General features: G+C 34.8%; 1 protein-coding gene across 1 annotated transcript in view; it reads right to left on the bottom strand.

The window, feature by feature from the left end:
- The window catches only part of LOC123696201, a 60,334-nt gene that overhangs the window by 19,612 nt on the left and 26,104 nt on the right, over positions 1–14,618 (bottom strand). Inside the window, exons 22-25 of the mRNA XM_045642262.1 lie at positions 11,637–11,727; positions 9,610–9,711; positions 7,351–7,467; positions 2,328–2,432 (exon numbers count right to left, since the gene is read on the bottom strand). Of these exons, the coding sequence (XP_045498218.1) occupies positions 2,328–2,432; positions 7,351–7,467; positions 9,610–9,711; positions 11,637–11,727 (415 nt within the window). The remainder of the gene's footprint in view (positions 1–2,327; positions 2,433–7,350; positions 7,468–9,609; positions 9,712–11,636; positions 11,728–14,618) is intronic.

The raw sequence follows: 14,618 nt of genomic DNA, 5'->3' as shown, positions 1-14,618 counted from the left end.
TTGTTCTGTAGAACCGCGAACACACGTTGCGTATTATTATAGGCCTAACCGTATTTGGGTCCAATAGATATTTATAAGATGTCATTGTCAGAGTTACTCAAAATGGAGAAATAAACCATCCACGCGAAGACCGACATCCGCGCGGACGGAGTCGCGGGCGGAAGCTAGTCGGCAATAAAAGTAAAAAAACAAAACTAATTATAATATGAAACAGCACTGAAAGCATGAAAAACAAAAAGAAAACAATCACAGAGATCTATTGACACATCTCTGGACCCTTTTATAACAATACAATTCCTCTACTCTCATAAAGGCTCTCTACATAAAATATAACTATGTGCATTGTGCAGTGCGATACTGCAATGTAGATCTTTCTAGAAACAACCTTGACACAGCTAAATGGATGCACTTTGAGGAACATTTTAATAACGTGTTTTCCGAATATATTTTTCACTTTTCGTTACGTAGTTTTTCAGAATTAAAATGTGAAAATATCATTGTTTTACTTTATAAATAAAAATAATTGCATTCTTTTTGTTTTAGTAACTCAATACATTATTACACTTTTTCATTAATTTGTTTTATGACTGAAATACAAAAAAAAAAGATAAAGAAGTATTTATATTTTATGTATGAAGATTAAAAAACATCTCGCGCAGCCAATTAAATCTTATTAGAACTGTTCAACAAAATACAATACAATCAAAATCAATTTAATTTATATCATACTAGCTGTGCCGCGCGGTTTCACCCTCGTGGCTCCGCTCCTGCTGGTCTTAGTGTGATAATATATAGCCTATATTACTAGTGGATAATGTAGCTTTCGAATGGTGAAATAATTTTTAAAATCGGTCCAGTAGTTTATGAGCCTGTTCATTACCATCAAACAAACAAAGTTTTCCTCTTTATAATATAAGTGTAGATACGGATAATCTTAAAACTTTCCTTCACAATGTACTTTTATACCTTTTTATTATTAAAAATATATACTATCTATTCGAAACCTATCTATAATCCTATCATTGCTTACATAACATTTGATTCCTCCATAACTGTAACAATACCATTTCTATTGCAATATCGATACTATTGGTTCATATTGGCTTGCTTTCTTAGATCATATACAGAAAGGTATATTTTATTCATGGCACGTGCTTTTTATTGTGTATGTATTTTTATAACTTTTAACTGGGAAGAAATGGAGAAATAATATTGTAGTTTTCACTGGAAAATATTTTGTTCTGGAAAGCTATTTGTGAGTTACCTATGTAATTTTGTAAAATAATTTTATATTATGTTTCAAAAGGTGCCTACAGTTTACTGTGTAGGTAAATTTTACAGTATATTTTGTTCATGAAGGCGAATCTATGTCCTTAAAAAAACATAAAAAGCATAAAAAAATGTGATTTTTTTTTACTTGTAAACGATTGACGCTTACAAAAATAAATCGGAACATATATTATACCAACGTGTTACCCTATACATTTTTGTTTACCTGAATACGATTGAATCTCTTAATAGTAATTTAATCCATACTATATCCATACTAATATTATAAATGCGAAAGTAACTCTGTCTGTCTGTCTGTTACTCAATCACGCCTATACTACTGAACCAACTTGCATGAAGTTTGGTATGGAGATATTTTGATACCCGAGAAAGGACATAGGCTACCTTTTATTGTGAAATATGTACCACGGGCGAAGCCGGGGCGGACCACTAGTACAATACAAAGGACAATAAAGATCAGCACTATAGCTACTCAATTAAACTGGGATCCCAACTCAAACACGGCTTAAGCAATCGTTAATTGGAATAATATTTGTCATCGAGACGAAATCGATTTCGTGCCTATGATCAGTGGTTATTGTAAAACCACTGGACATTTTCCGCTTAAATTTATTACAAATTTAGCTTTATTTCCGCTTATTTATTTATTTATTTTGATAATCCAACAGCTTTACATGCAATAATATTTTACTGTTTTATTGTTTCATTGAACAAATTGCCAAAAAAGGATTACAACATTCTTAAAAAAAATCATAAACTAGCAAGGTTAATGATAATAAAAACATAAATAACTACAATAAAATAATATGCACTTAGTTACTTAATGTGTGTGTGCATATACGCATATTATGTATATAATAATTATGTGTGCGAGTTTGCAGGTGATTGCTCGTACTCAGGTACCGACATCACGAAGCGAATTTGTTTACACTATGTAGTAAATTAGTACCCGCGGTTTCACCCTGTTTTGATTTTTGTAAAAAACAAATTTTAATTGCATCTCTTGCAATGTTTATTACATTTATATTATAAATTACCTGGATTCAAAGTTCGTTTATGCACACGCGGCCATCTTCGCACTGCTGTGGATATTTTGGCTGATATCGATGAAACGTTTCGTATGAGAATTGTCCTTGAACGCACTGTAATATAGAAAAATGTTAATTCCCATCATTTAATAGGATAATAAATATTAATTTTAGATCGAATATAATTGGACATTTAAATCAAACTAACATAGAGCTAGAGCTAGAGCAAGAGCATTTATTCGTTACGAAAACTTGTATTCAATGTCGTTCAGTATTAGAACATTGCATAGAATCTTTTCGAACGCACTAAAAACAACAAAATAATACTCTACGCCTGTTTACACTAAATAATTTAACATAGTGGGGTTAGAGCTTTCGCTCGTTTGATGTAAATGCACCGTTATAATGCTATCTAATTGCAAGAAAAAAAAAGATATTTTAGAAAGAGAGCAAAGATTGAGGTTCCCTATCTATCTCTCTCTACTGATAAGTACAAAAACCATCGCAGCAAAATATTACGTTCAATATTTTACGCGATAACTGCACGTGTTTGAAAGAATCAATTAATTATAGTAGAGCGGTTTTTTCTGTCTTTCTAGATAAAGGACATGACAATCCATACTAATATTATAAATGCGAAAGTAACTCTGTCTGTCTGTCTGTCTGTTACTCAATCACGCCTTAACTACTGAACCAATTTGCATGAAATTTGGTATAGACATATTTTGATACCCCAGAAAGGACATAGGATAGGTTTTATCCCGGAAATCCCACGGGAACGGGAACGGGAACTATGCGGGTTTTCTTTGAAAACGCGGGTGAAGCCGCGGGCGGAAAGCTAGTAATAAATAATAATTAATCCTACTATCCTACTAATATTATAAGCCGAGACAGTTTGTGAGAATGTATATTTATTACACTTTTATGTAGAGGCAGATAATGTTTAATTTTGTCCTACTAATATTATAAACACGAAATTTTGTAAGTATGGATGGATGGATGTTACTCTTTCACAGTTCTTACAAATACTATTAAACCGATTAGAATGAAATTTAGTATATAGGTAGCTGAAGACCCAGAAAAAGACATAGGCTACTTTTTATCCCGTAAATCCCACAGGAACGGGAACTATGCGGCTTTTTCTTTGAAAACGCGAAACCGCGTGCGGAAATCTAGTACAAATAGATTAGTCTGCCAGATATAAATTTAAGTCTGGATTAGTACATAGTATTATGCACATCCGGGTACCAAACGAGCAAATCCGCGGGAAAAATATAGTTAATACATTCGCTATATCTTACTTCGACCGTTAAAATATCCAACAATTTGATTGCCTATCATACCGATATTCTTTTATAGGTATGTATAAGTGTGGGTCAACTATCAACCCTTGTCACATACCTTCATGTGAATGCTATGGGATAATAAAAGATGGACGGAATAAAGTCAATATGTGTGAAATTATTATTATCTATCTTCTATTTTTTATAATGGCGAGATTGTGTATACTTTTTGTTTGTTTAATTTATAATTTATTTTCAGTTGTGATGATTTTTATTATATAGAAAGCAGCTGTGGAATTTGAACACGTATAAAATAACGGAAAATTTAGTCCGTCTGTTCGGGAAATTTTCCAAAGCTGCAGCCAACTTCTAGGCATTTTCATTGGCGGATTGTCAAATCTACTTTATTACTTATTTTATTATTTTTTATAGCAAGCTTCATACTATAACATATTAAGTACTATTTATTTCATTCAAACGAAGTCGCAGGCATCACATATATACATAATATACCTGTGCCTACATAATATACTGAAATGACAATTTGTTACGGATTTTTTTTTTTTTTTTTTTTTTTATAGTAAACCTAGCAATAGGGCAGGCGACTCACTTGGTGGTAGGTGATAGACGCCGCCCATGACTATCACAGCGTTGGGATCACTGCAATCGTATTGCCGGCTTTAAGGTGGAAGTTGGTTTTTCAGGAAGGTGTAGGCTCTTTGTTTGAAGGTTCCCATGTCGTATTGGTTGGGGAACACGGAAGGTGGTAAATTGTTCCACAAGAGTGTAGCACGGGGTAGGAAATGACGTGCAAAACGCACGGTTGTCGAGCGCCATGCATCCAGGTGGTGTGGATGATATTTTTGCTTGTGTCGGGCTGTGCGGTGGTGGAATTGTGCAGGTGGAATTAAGGCAAATAATTCCTCAGAACACTCCCCGTTGTATATGCGGTAAAATACGCACAGAGACGCAACATCGCGCCTCAAAGCCAGGGGATCCAGCCGATCGGTGAGCTCAGGTAGATCGACAATGCGGCAGGCACGACGCTGAAGGCGGTCAAAAGGAAGTAACTGATACTGGGGTGCTCCAGCCCATAGGTGAGAGCAGTACTCCATGTGTGGCCGAACTTGTGCCTTGTAGAGTAGTAGGCGATGAGCTGGCGTGAAGTACTGTCTCGCTCTAGCAAGCACCCCAAGTTTCTTTGAGGCTAATTTAGCCTTGTCTTCCAGATGACCGCGGAACTGTACGTCACTCGCAATGTCGATACCGAGAATTCCGATACAAGGCGTGGCTTTGAGAGGAGTGCTCTGGAATGTAGGTGACACTGCAAAAGACCTCTTTTTAGCTGAGAATACGCAAACTTGCGTCTTTGAGGGGTTAAACTGGACAAGATTGTTTTGACCCCATATTGAGACTTCTTCAAGAGATTTCTCAATTTTAGACACAAGTTGCTTCCGATGCTCTTCCACTTGGTCCTGAGAGAGATTTGCAAGACCGGTATATGCGGCGTCGCCCGTGCTATCATCGGCATAACAATGTATATCACGTACTTGCAACATATCATTGATATGCAAAAGGAATAGCGTCGGCGACAGCACGCACCCCTGTGGAACACCAGCGTTCACAGGCAAGGATTCTGAGCATGTTCCGTCGACAACGACCTTAATGCTTCGTGCCTTGAGAAAGCTGGCTATCCATTTGCATAATCTCTCAGGTAGTCCGTATGAAGGCAGCTTGGAGAGGAGCCCCTTATGCCACACCCGATCGAACGCTTTGGCCACATCTAGACTAACTGCCATGGCTTCCCCCTTACTCTCAATTGCAGATGCCCATCGATGGGTCAGATAAACTAAAAGATCACCAGCCGAGCGATTTCGACGGAAACCGTACTGGTGGTCGCTTAACAGCTGGTGATCCTCTAGATACTGTAACACCTGGGAATTAATTATGGATTCCATCACTTTTGAGAATAAGGAGGTAACCGCGATCGGCCTGTAGTTTTTCGGGTCGGAGCGAGTGCCTTTCTTCGGCACAGGGTGTATCAGGGCGGTCTTCCAAGTGCTTGGGACTATACTGGAAGTGTAAGAGCATCGAAACAGACGCGTAAGGATTGGAGCTAATTCGGGAGCACAAGATTTAAGAACTATTGCAGGGATTCCGTCTGGCCCATTCGATTTATTGATATCGAGTGAAAGAAGAGTTCTACGTACGGCGCGTTGTGTGAATTTTACGTCAGCCATTTTGCTGTTGCAGTATGGGATGGTGGGTGGAACTCTTCCTTCATCATTCAGGGTCGAATTCGACGCAAAGAGTGTGGCCAACGTATCGGCTTTCTCGTTTGCAGTGTGGGCCAGAGTATCGTCATCCCTACGTAAAGGAGGAAAGGATGACTTGCAAAAGTTCCCCTGAACGGCTTTGGCAAGTGACCAAAAGGCACGTGTACCTGAGGGGTAGCGCGCAAGTCTTTCGCCGATTCTCCTGACGAACTCTGCTTTGGCTTTTTGGATGTTCTTCTTGTACTGTCGGGAGGCAGCATTAAACCTTTTTTTGAGATCCTTAGCATTAGAGTCCTTTCTTGCTATGGCTTTAACCCAGGCCTGAAAACATTCCTGTTTAAAACGGGATGCCTTTTTGCAGGATTGTCCAAACCAGGGTTGGGACCTGCCGCCAACGGGCACCACAGAGTAAGGAATAAAGAGTTCCATACCTTGCGTGACCACATCAGCGACTAGGTCAGCGCAAGCATCGGCATCCTCGGATACAAAGCAAATCTGACTCCATGGGTAGGACGCAAAGAAAGAACGCATCCCGTCCCAATCCGCCGATCTATAGTGCCAGACATGGCGGTAGCTTGCAGGTCGAGGTCGAGATTTGCGTGCGACAGGCACAGTACTCCGCACCAGGCAGTGATCGGAAGACCCTAGTGGAGCTTCAACTGCAACGTGGTAGTCATCAGGATGAGATGTTAGAAAGAGATCTAAAAGGGATGGCATTTGGTCCTCCACGTCAGGAATTCTTGTGGGTGTGGAGACGAGCTGAGATAGGCCGTATGATTTAACTCAAAACCTGCACGATCTAATTTAATATTCCATTTCCATTTCTAAGCAACATCTCTACCGACTAGCAAAGTCTATTATTTTACCAACCCGAGAAAAACCGGGATACGCAGCTAGTAAGTTTTATAAGCAACATCATTATATATCTATACAACAGCACTCTAATGTGTTTGTTCGTCGTCTGATACATTTACTATCGGATATCGATTCTTCAAACATTATTAAGGCGACGCTATTCTCATGGTAAATAGGTGGATAAAATAAATTAGTTTATTTATGTTTTAAGGGCATCTTTATTGATTTACTGGCTGCTTTTTCCAGTTCCGTCCGCGTAGTATAATAACCCCAATAAACAGAAGTTTTATACAGTATTCTCGCAGTAATTTGTAGTTTTTTACAAATGAAATATAATTTTTAAAACAAGCCACTTTTCAATTTATAGATTACGGACTAAATATTTTTCGTTATAAAATTGCATCACATTTTCTGCAATATTATGAATATTTAACTCAAAGTTAAAATGTCGTTGCATATTTATCACAGAGTTCTTTATCTTAATAGTATGTACATTTATTTTACATTCCGCAATTTAAAATATAAATAAAACAAGCAAAATCTCAATTTACTATAAACAAATCTAACTGACAACCCAAAAAATAATATTTTTAGAAAATCTGTATGTTTGTCACTCACCAGTCCGTAGCGGTAAATTCCTAAACTGCAAACAGTAAGGTTCAGTGTGCTCTAGTAGCACGGGCTTCGTTTTGTATGCGCATGGACAAACCCGCGTGAATGTTGGGGGTTCGGTTACTAGGAAAAAAGTTAAAAAAGTATTATTTTTAATAAAAACTTATTAGGTACTTACTATGTACTATGCTTATTTTTGCTTTTATGTATTAGTGAGGCATGCGAATAGTAGGTTCTAAGGGAAGGTTTTAAGTTCAGAACTTTTTTATAACAAACTACAATATATTTGGTATACTTAGGTACATTAACTAGATATATTCGACAATTAATCATAAAGTAAAAAAAAAAAAATATCTAAAAACTGTACGAATGGTAACCACTTCCCCTACATTATAATATTATCTCGAAAATGTTGCAAAATTTTACTTTAGGATAAGGGGAAGGAACACTATAAAATACGTATGAAAAGACGCCCCAGTTTGTATTAAAAGTAAATATTATTAAAAATTATATATTGTAAACATAGAAAAGAAGATAGCATGATACAACAGAAAATACATTATTCACAAATATTTTCAAGATGCTTATGGGTAATACATCGCTTAGTATTTATAAGCATTTAAGGCGACGCATCCTCTACCTTCCCTATCATAAAAACACATAAAATACTTTTTCCCACATTTAGCGAAATGTACATTCTTCAGTCGGGATATTGGGTTTTTTACGACTTCACTCTATATAATGTCATCATGTTAAATAGCCATAAAAAGGTTGAGAATGATTGCTTTGTTCTTTTAAGCTATTGCCTTCAATACAAAAATACTCATAGATAATGTTCTTATAATAGTAATCAAAGTTTACGTAGATGTGGGTAGTTGCATATAATGCAAATTCATATAAGTCAAATTTTTTTGTTACGAGCTGATTTTTCAATCCCCAGATATACAGCTAGATAGACTTTATTCTTCAGTTAACAAAATATTCAATTTTTCAATAGACGAATAGGACTTATCTATCGAATAACTACGTTATTTGAGGAATATTTGCCGCTCTAACGACCAGTTAGCGCTCTATTCGACGAATAGACGTTTGATTTGACAACTGCGATGCGTCAAATTTGGGATATTTTCGTATGTCATAACATAGAGCGTATTGCTCTTTCTATATAATTATTATTTATTATCAATTAAAATCATAATATTGAAATGGATTTTGATAGTACTGATGACCATGTCATTGGAAATTTGCCGAACGTTCCCTTTTTGTCGTTTCCATCGTAAAAAATATAAATTGAAACACAAATTTAACCAAAACTTTTCACTCGAATCAAAACAACAATCAACAATCATAGAACACAAGACATAACCTTAAAATGCACTCCTGACGTGAGTCATAGTGACGATTGTTGACAAATTGCAAGAGTTGACTCTATCCCGTTCTAACCTGACTAATTTAATATTTTTGTTTCGCCACTCAGAGAGCAGAGCTGCCAGTGTGGAAATATTCGGTCAGATAGTTATTCGTGGAATAAATCACGATTGAAAAATAGGCGAGCCGTTATGAGTTAGATAAACAATTGAATAAATCTATTCGAGGGGTAGTTATTAGATTGTTTATCACGGGATTGAAAAATCGGCCCTAAATAATACTTTTTTCAGTAATCAAACTATAAACTACCGTCTAAATAGAAATAAAGCTGATTTGATTAATGATCTAAATATACTTATTAGAACATCAAAATAAATATTAATGTTTATCCAAAATATAATATTTAAAATTATTTGTATCACGTATAATAAGATATCTACTAGAGTCTCGTAAAATAGATACTTGTTTCATCTTCCTTTTCTTTAATATAGACCCTAATCCCTTTTGATTGACATGTCTTCATCACTCAAAAAGGAAAACTTCTCAAGTACATTTCACATAAAGTTTTAAGTAAGTAACTTTTTGAGTCTTACTTTGTCAAATGTCTCTCTTATGACATACAAGACGAGACATAATCATTTCAAGTTGAATATATTGAAATTTATTTATAAAATGAATAAAAAAAGAGCGTGTGTGCCGAGTACAGTGTGAGTGAGCGCAGAAATGAAACTTCCTTGGCAAGATTCACAGATACCTATCAAAATTTTACTTACTCTATGACAATATGACGGTATTGCCATGACGCGACCATGAAATTATACTCTCAACGCGCGTAAAAAAATTATTTCACTTCAAAAATAGAAAATAAAATGTTCTACATAATTATAATAATAATACCAATATCAACAAAATGTTCTTCTTCCTCTAAATTATCCGTTGGTTTAACTTCTTTCACCGGAGGTATGTACACCATTTTGTAGCGGCAATGACAAATATTTTCTGCAAAAAAGTACAGAGTTCCTTAAAATATGTAATATTCAATAAGTAGAGCAATTAAGATAGGAGTGTTTTTCTATTTATACGTGAAACATCAGGAACTGTTTTTTCGAATTGAAGAATAATGTTCTTTGGATAGTCCATCTATCTAGACAGGCTTTGCAACATCTCGTTATGATAGGAGCGTTTTAGAAAAATGTTGTTAAAGCGGGAAAACTACTCCTACGTATTTTTTTATTACTTTCTATATTTTACTACACACGCTCTTAAACATGCTCACAAACATGGGTGGAAATAAAAAAATGGAGGAACATCGTCATAATTTTGTTAAATAGTAGGTAATCTATTGGAAGAACGTCAATGCAAAAGCCAAACGATAAGACTAAATCGGTTCGTAGGTTTGACTAAAGATCCCACTACGTGCTACGCGGCATCTACGAAACTGCTACGCGGCTACCGATTTTGGGTAAACGCCAGCATGAAAGCCGCTACGTGGCTACGGAAAAGTAAATCATTTATAATACAGACTGCTAATTATTTAATTCTTATTTTCAACAATATACGAGTTATTTTAAGTTGAATATGTCGTATATTTATCAAAGTCTGTGATAATATTTTTCAATAACTACTACAGACGGAATTAGAAATAAAATTTCAAGAATTTAATATTGAAACTATTTCGGATTGATGTTTTTTTTTGAAGCGAGATAATGTAATACCTTTCCACGTTATCAATTTATTTTCCTGGATAAAGTAAAACACGTATTTCTGGGCTATTAAAGAAGAAATGTTTAACAGTAAAAAAGAGTATTTTAAATTAAAGATAACTACTTTAAAATGAATTTCTAGTAATCAAAAATTGATCAATACTGTTTCACCTAATGAGACATCACAGAGAATAATTGTAATAAGAAGTACCTATACTTTATTTTTGTCAATGTAAACAAATAATTTGACAAATTTATTAAAAAAAATCCATGACTATATTCTATGATAAAGTATATACACGTATCTGCAACTTTTTTAACAAAGACGTTAAATACAGAGTACGTAGTCTGGTTCAGAATTATACTTCAATAAAATATTATTTTACCCCACAGTAAAACTAATTAGTTATTCACATCACAATACGCTTTTAGCTTATAATTTAACATTATCATGGCAAGTTGAACAATTGTGACAGCCTACGAAATACACGCGGCAGGCAAATGTCGTTCTGTAGAATGTTACATTTTAGTATTTCTGAAAGCTAGGTCTAGATGGAACCGAACAATGTGAAAATTATAGGAAATTTCTCTTGAATCGTTAGCTAGGAGTATTGTTCTTCCATTTTGCAATTTCGTCTACTCTCTATAGGAATGATATTTTTGTTTATATTCATTTACCATTTGATTCCATTAGTCGTAGCGTGACGTAGTTAGTATTGTTAATGTTTTTTCACATACGTGTACTAGCGTTATCTAATATTAAGTATTCCGTGTGTGTACCAAATTATTAGCATTTGACCCACGCAACATTGTCTCCTCTCAAAAGGAATTTTGCAACGTTTTTTCATTCATACTTCGGACTTTATGCGTTATTCAATCGAATTATTATTATTGAACAATCACATACAAAATACACAAATTAAAACACTCTCCAGCTCTAATAATATTACTAAATACTAGATTTCCGCTCGCGGCTTCGCCCGCGTTTGCAAAGGAAAACCCGCATAGTTCCCGTGGGATTTTCGGGATAAAAACTATCCTATGTGTTAATCCAAGTTACCCTCTATATGTGTGCTAAATTTCATTGTAATCGGTTCAGTAGTTTTTACGTGAAATAGTAACAAACATCCATACATCCATACAAACTTTCGCATTTATAATATTAGTAGGATTATGTTGGTACCAATTTTACTAAGAGAAAATACAGAATATTTTACATACCTTTTTGTACCGCACGCTTACGATCTTCTTCCGCAAATATTTCGCTTGTCGTCATTTTGCGTGTTTTATTTTCTGGCGACGACTCTTCTTTCTGTTAAATATCATTTTAAATTTATATGGATACATAAAGTAATATCGGGAAAGTATAGCAAAATTTAGCTGTTGGTTGAAATATTTTTGATGTATCTTTTTATTTTAATGTACGTATAGAAATACATTATGTTATAAGAAAATTATCTTTAATCAAAATAAATTATTTCTTCACAGACCAAGTCACGGTCGCAGCTAGAAATATCCATGTACCTACTTCTACATAACATATAACTTATGCTATTAACTGACTATTAGCATACTAAATATTACTCTAAAACTATGCAAATTGTACTCATTCAACACTCAGAAATGCTAAATTTCCAACACGCAACAGTTTAGATGTAATTAATTCACTTCATCTATTTGAATACGTAATTTTATAGTAGACTAGCTGCGCTTCGCGGTTTCACCCCCGTGGTTCCGCTCCTGTTGGTCTTAGCGTAATGATATATATAGCTTATAGCCTTCCTAGCTATCTAACACCGAAATAATTTTTCAAAACTGACCAGTAGTTTCTGAAATTAGCGCCCTCAAACAAACAAACAAAGTCTTCAGCTTTATAATATTAGTATAGAAAAGTATAGATTTATAATTCATATTCATATAATATTGTGTAGTACAAATATGAGTTTATTGGGTGTAAAATGGATTTTTTATTCGATTCATAGAAAATTCAATTCTCTATTACCAGATGAATAGAACCAAATTTTATATTGTATAAAATATGGAACACTGACTAGACTGTTTGTATTTTTGATTCATAATAAAATTGATAGTGTATGTACTGATTCTGCTTTTAATTATATTTTAAACGTGATTCGAATGAAAGCCTATGTTTTAAAAACAGACAAAGTATCTACCGCGTCTGCCTTTTCGCGGTAAACTAAAAAATGACTGCACCCATTTTCATTCTGTTTTCATCAATGAATAGCTTGGTTCCCGAGCTATAATTTGCATTGATTAAGCATATAAATTATTAAGCTTTATACTACGTGGGCGGAAATCTTATGTTAAATACGAGTACAAGTTTCCAGTTTGATTGAAACTTGATAATAAAATAAAAAAATCATTCCTTGTGTCGCGATCAACAAACGAACTGTGTGAGACAGTCATCTTGTGCGTTATTTCAACACGTGTAAGCACGCCCTTACATTTGCAGTTCTAAATAAATTACATCATTATGTCGACTGTAATGTCTTGATGTTTTAAAGAGGTCCATTATAAAACTGTATCTCTATGCCAGTGTACTAAATATCTCTAATTTCTTAATTTATACAATTTTAAAATTGATCGTAATAAGATAACTCATGTTGTTGCGAAAAATGTTAACATTTCTTCAACATCCACGAACCATGAAAAGGCTATAATACATAGAAAAAGAGATCTAATTATGTTCAGAAAGAACCCGTATCGGAATTCCAACAAAGTCTATTAACGCCCAATGTAAACGTATTCAATACGTAATTAGCTCAGATCAGCTGATTGATCGCACCGTAACCATGGCAACCGAACTAAAGCCTAATTCACTAAAGCGAATAATTAATTCGCTTGCATTAGCTTCAAAAGCCATTGACGAGTGTTAAACATTGACTGTGTTACTTTGGTTACTAGATGGAGTTTGTATGAACGTAGCTTTTGATAAGGACACGTGTCTAAATAGGTAGAGACAGGCAGAATACCTTATAATAATACTAGCTTACCGCCCGCGGCTTCGCCCGCTTTCTCTAAAACGATTTGACATTTAAACTATCCTATCTCTGAAGTTGGATCGAACTGCACATGGTGTGCGAATTTTATTATAATCGGTTATGTGGTTTAGGAGTCCATTGAAGACAAACATTGTGACACGAGATTTATATATATTACGATAAGCACTTAGACCTCTAAGTTTCGTTTGCTTGCATGGTTGAATCTCAAGAACTATCGGTTCGAACTGAAAATTTGTAGGTTATGTAAATTCACGATTATAGGACCGGGCGATGAAACTGTTATTAGCAATAATAGACTACAAGCCCGCATAGGAAAAAAATATGGGTCAAATGAACCACCAGGGGACATATCTAGAACGATAGCAGAGCAAAAAATAATAAGATTCATCACTATGCCGTCACTTGTAAGCTGTCCAACTGAGTGCAGATGAGAATTGAAAAGTACAGGTTGACTCGGTAAATTTTGGTCATTTGACCATGTACAGCATTCTTAACCATCGATAGATCCATTAAAAATAATAAGAAACCGCTCAGTGCCGTACAAAAATGGTGGTCCACAAAGTCGGAATTTTTATTTAATTTCCGAGAGTTACCGGGGGTAAATTTGGTCATTTGACCATGTACGGCATCTGTGTCATACTATGCCTATATTGCTTTTAATCCATTATTCCGCAACGCCGTACAAAAATCATGGGGACAAGGGGAAAAAATCGAGAGTTGTAATCCCCTCTCTTTCCCCACTCCAGGGGGTCATTTGACACAACACGAAATAAATTTATTTTTAAAGTATTTTATGCATAGATAATATTTTTTCATGTGCCGTACATTTTCGTTGGTTCAAAGGGGAAAAATCTGAAAAAAATCCATATAACGAAATGTTTGCTTTATATTTTGATAATAAAATATAAATATACATTAATATTAAGAAGCTCGAGGTGGTTAATTATCACCTTGGAAAGTCGGAGTCAGGTGGAATGGACTCCGTTAAATTGATGAACTAATAAAGAAGCTATGAACGAAAAGATGTGAATTATATGCAATCAGCCCATGAATACAGATAAAGTCACAAGCAAATGCTAGTAATATATACATATTCAAAATGTACAAGTAAAGCGCTTTCAAATGATACCAAACACGGCATATTTATCTTAACTTTATTTTTTTACTCCGTATGTTTTGT

Source organism: Colias croceus, chromosome 12 (genome assembly GCF_905220415.1).
Source record: "Colias croceus chromosome 12, ilColCroc2.1".
Lineage (NCBI taxonomy): Eukaryota > Metazoa > Arthropoda > Insecta > Lepidoptera > Pieridae > Colias > Colias croceus.
This window is presented reverse-complemented; position numbering and strand designations above follow the sequence as displayed.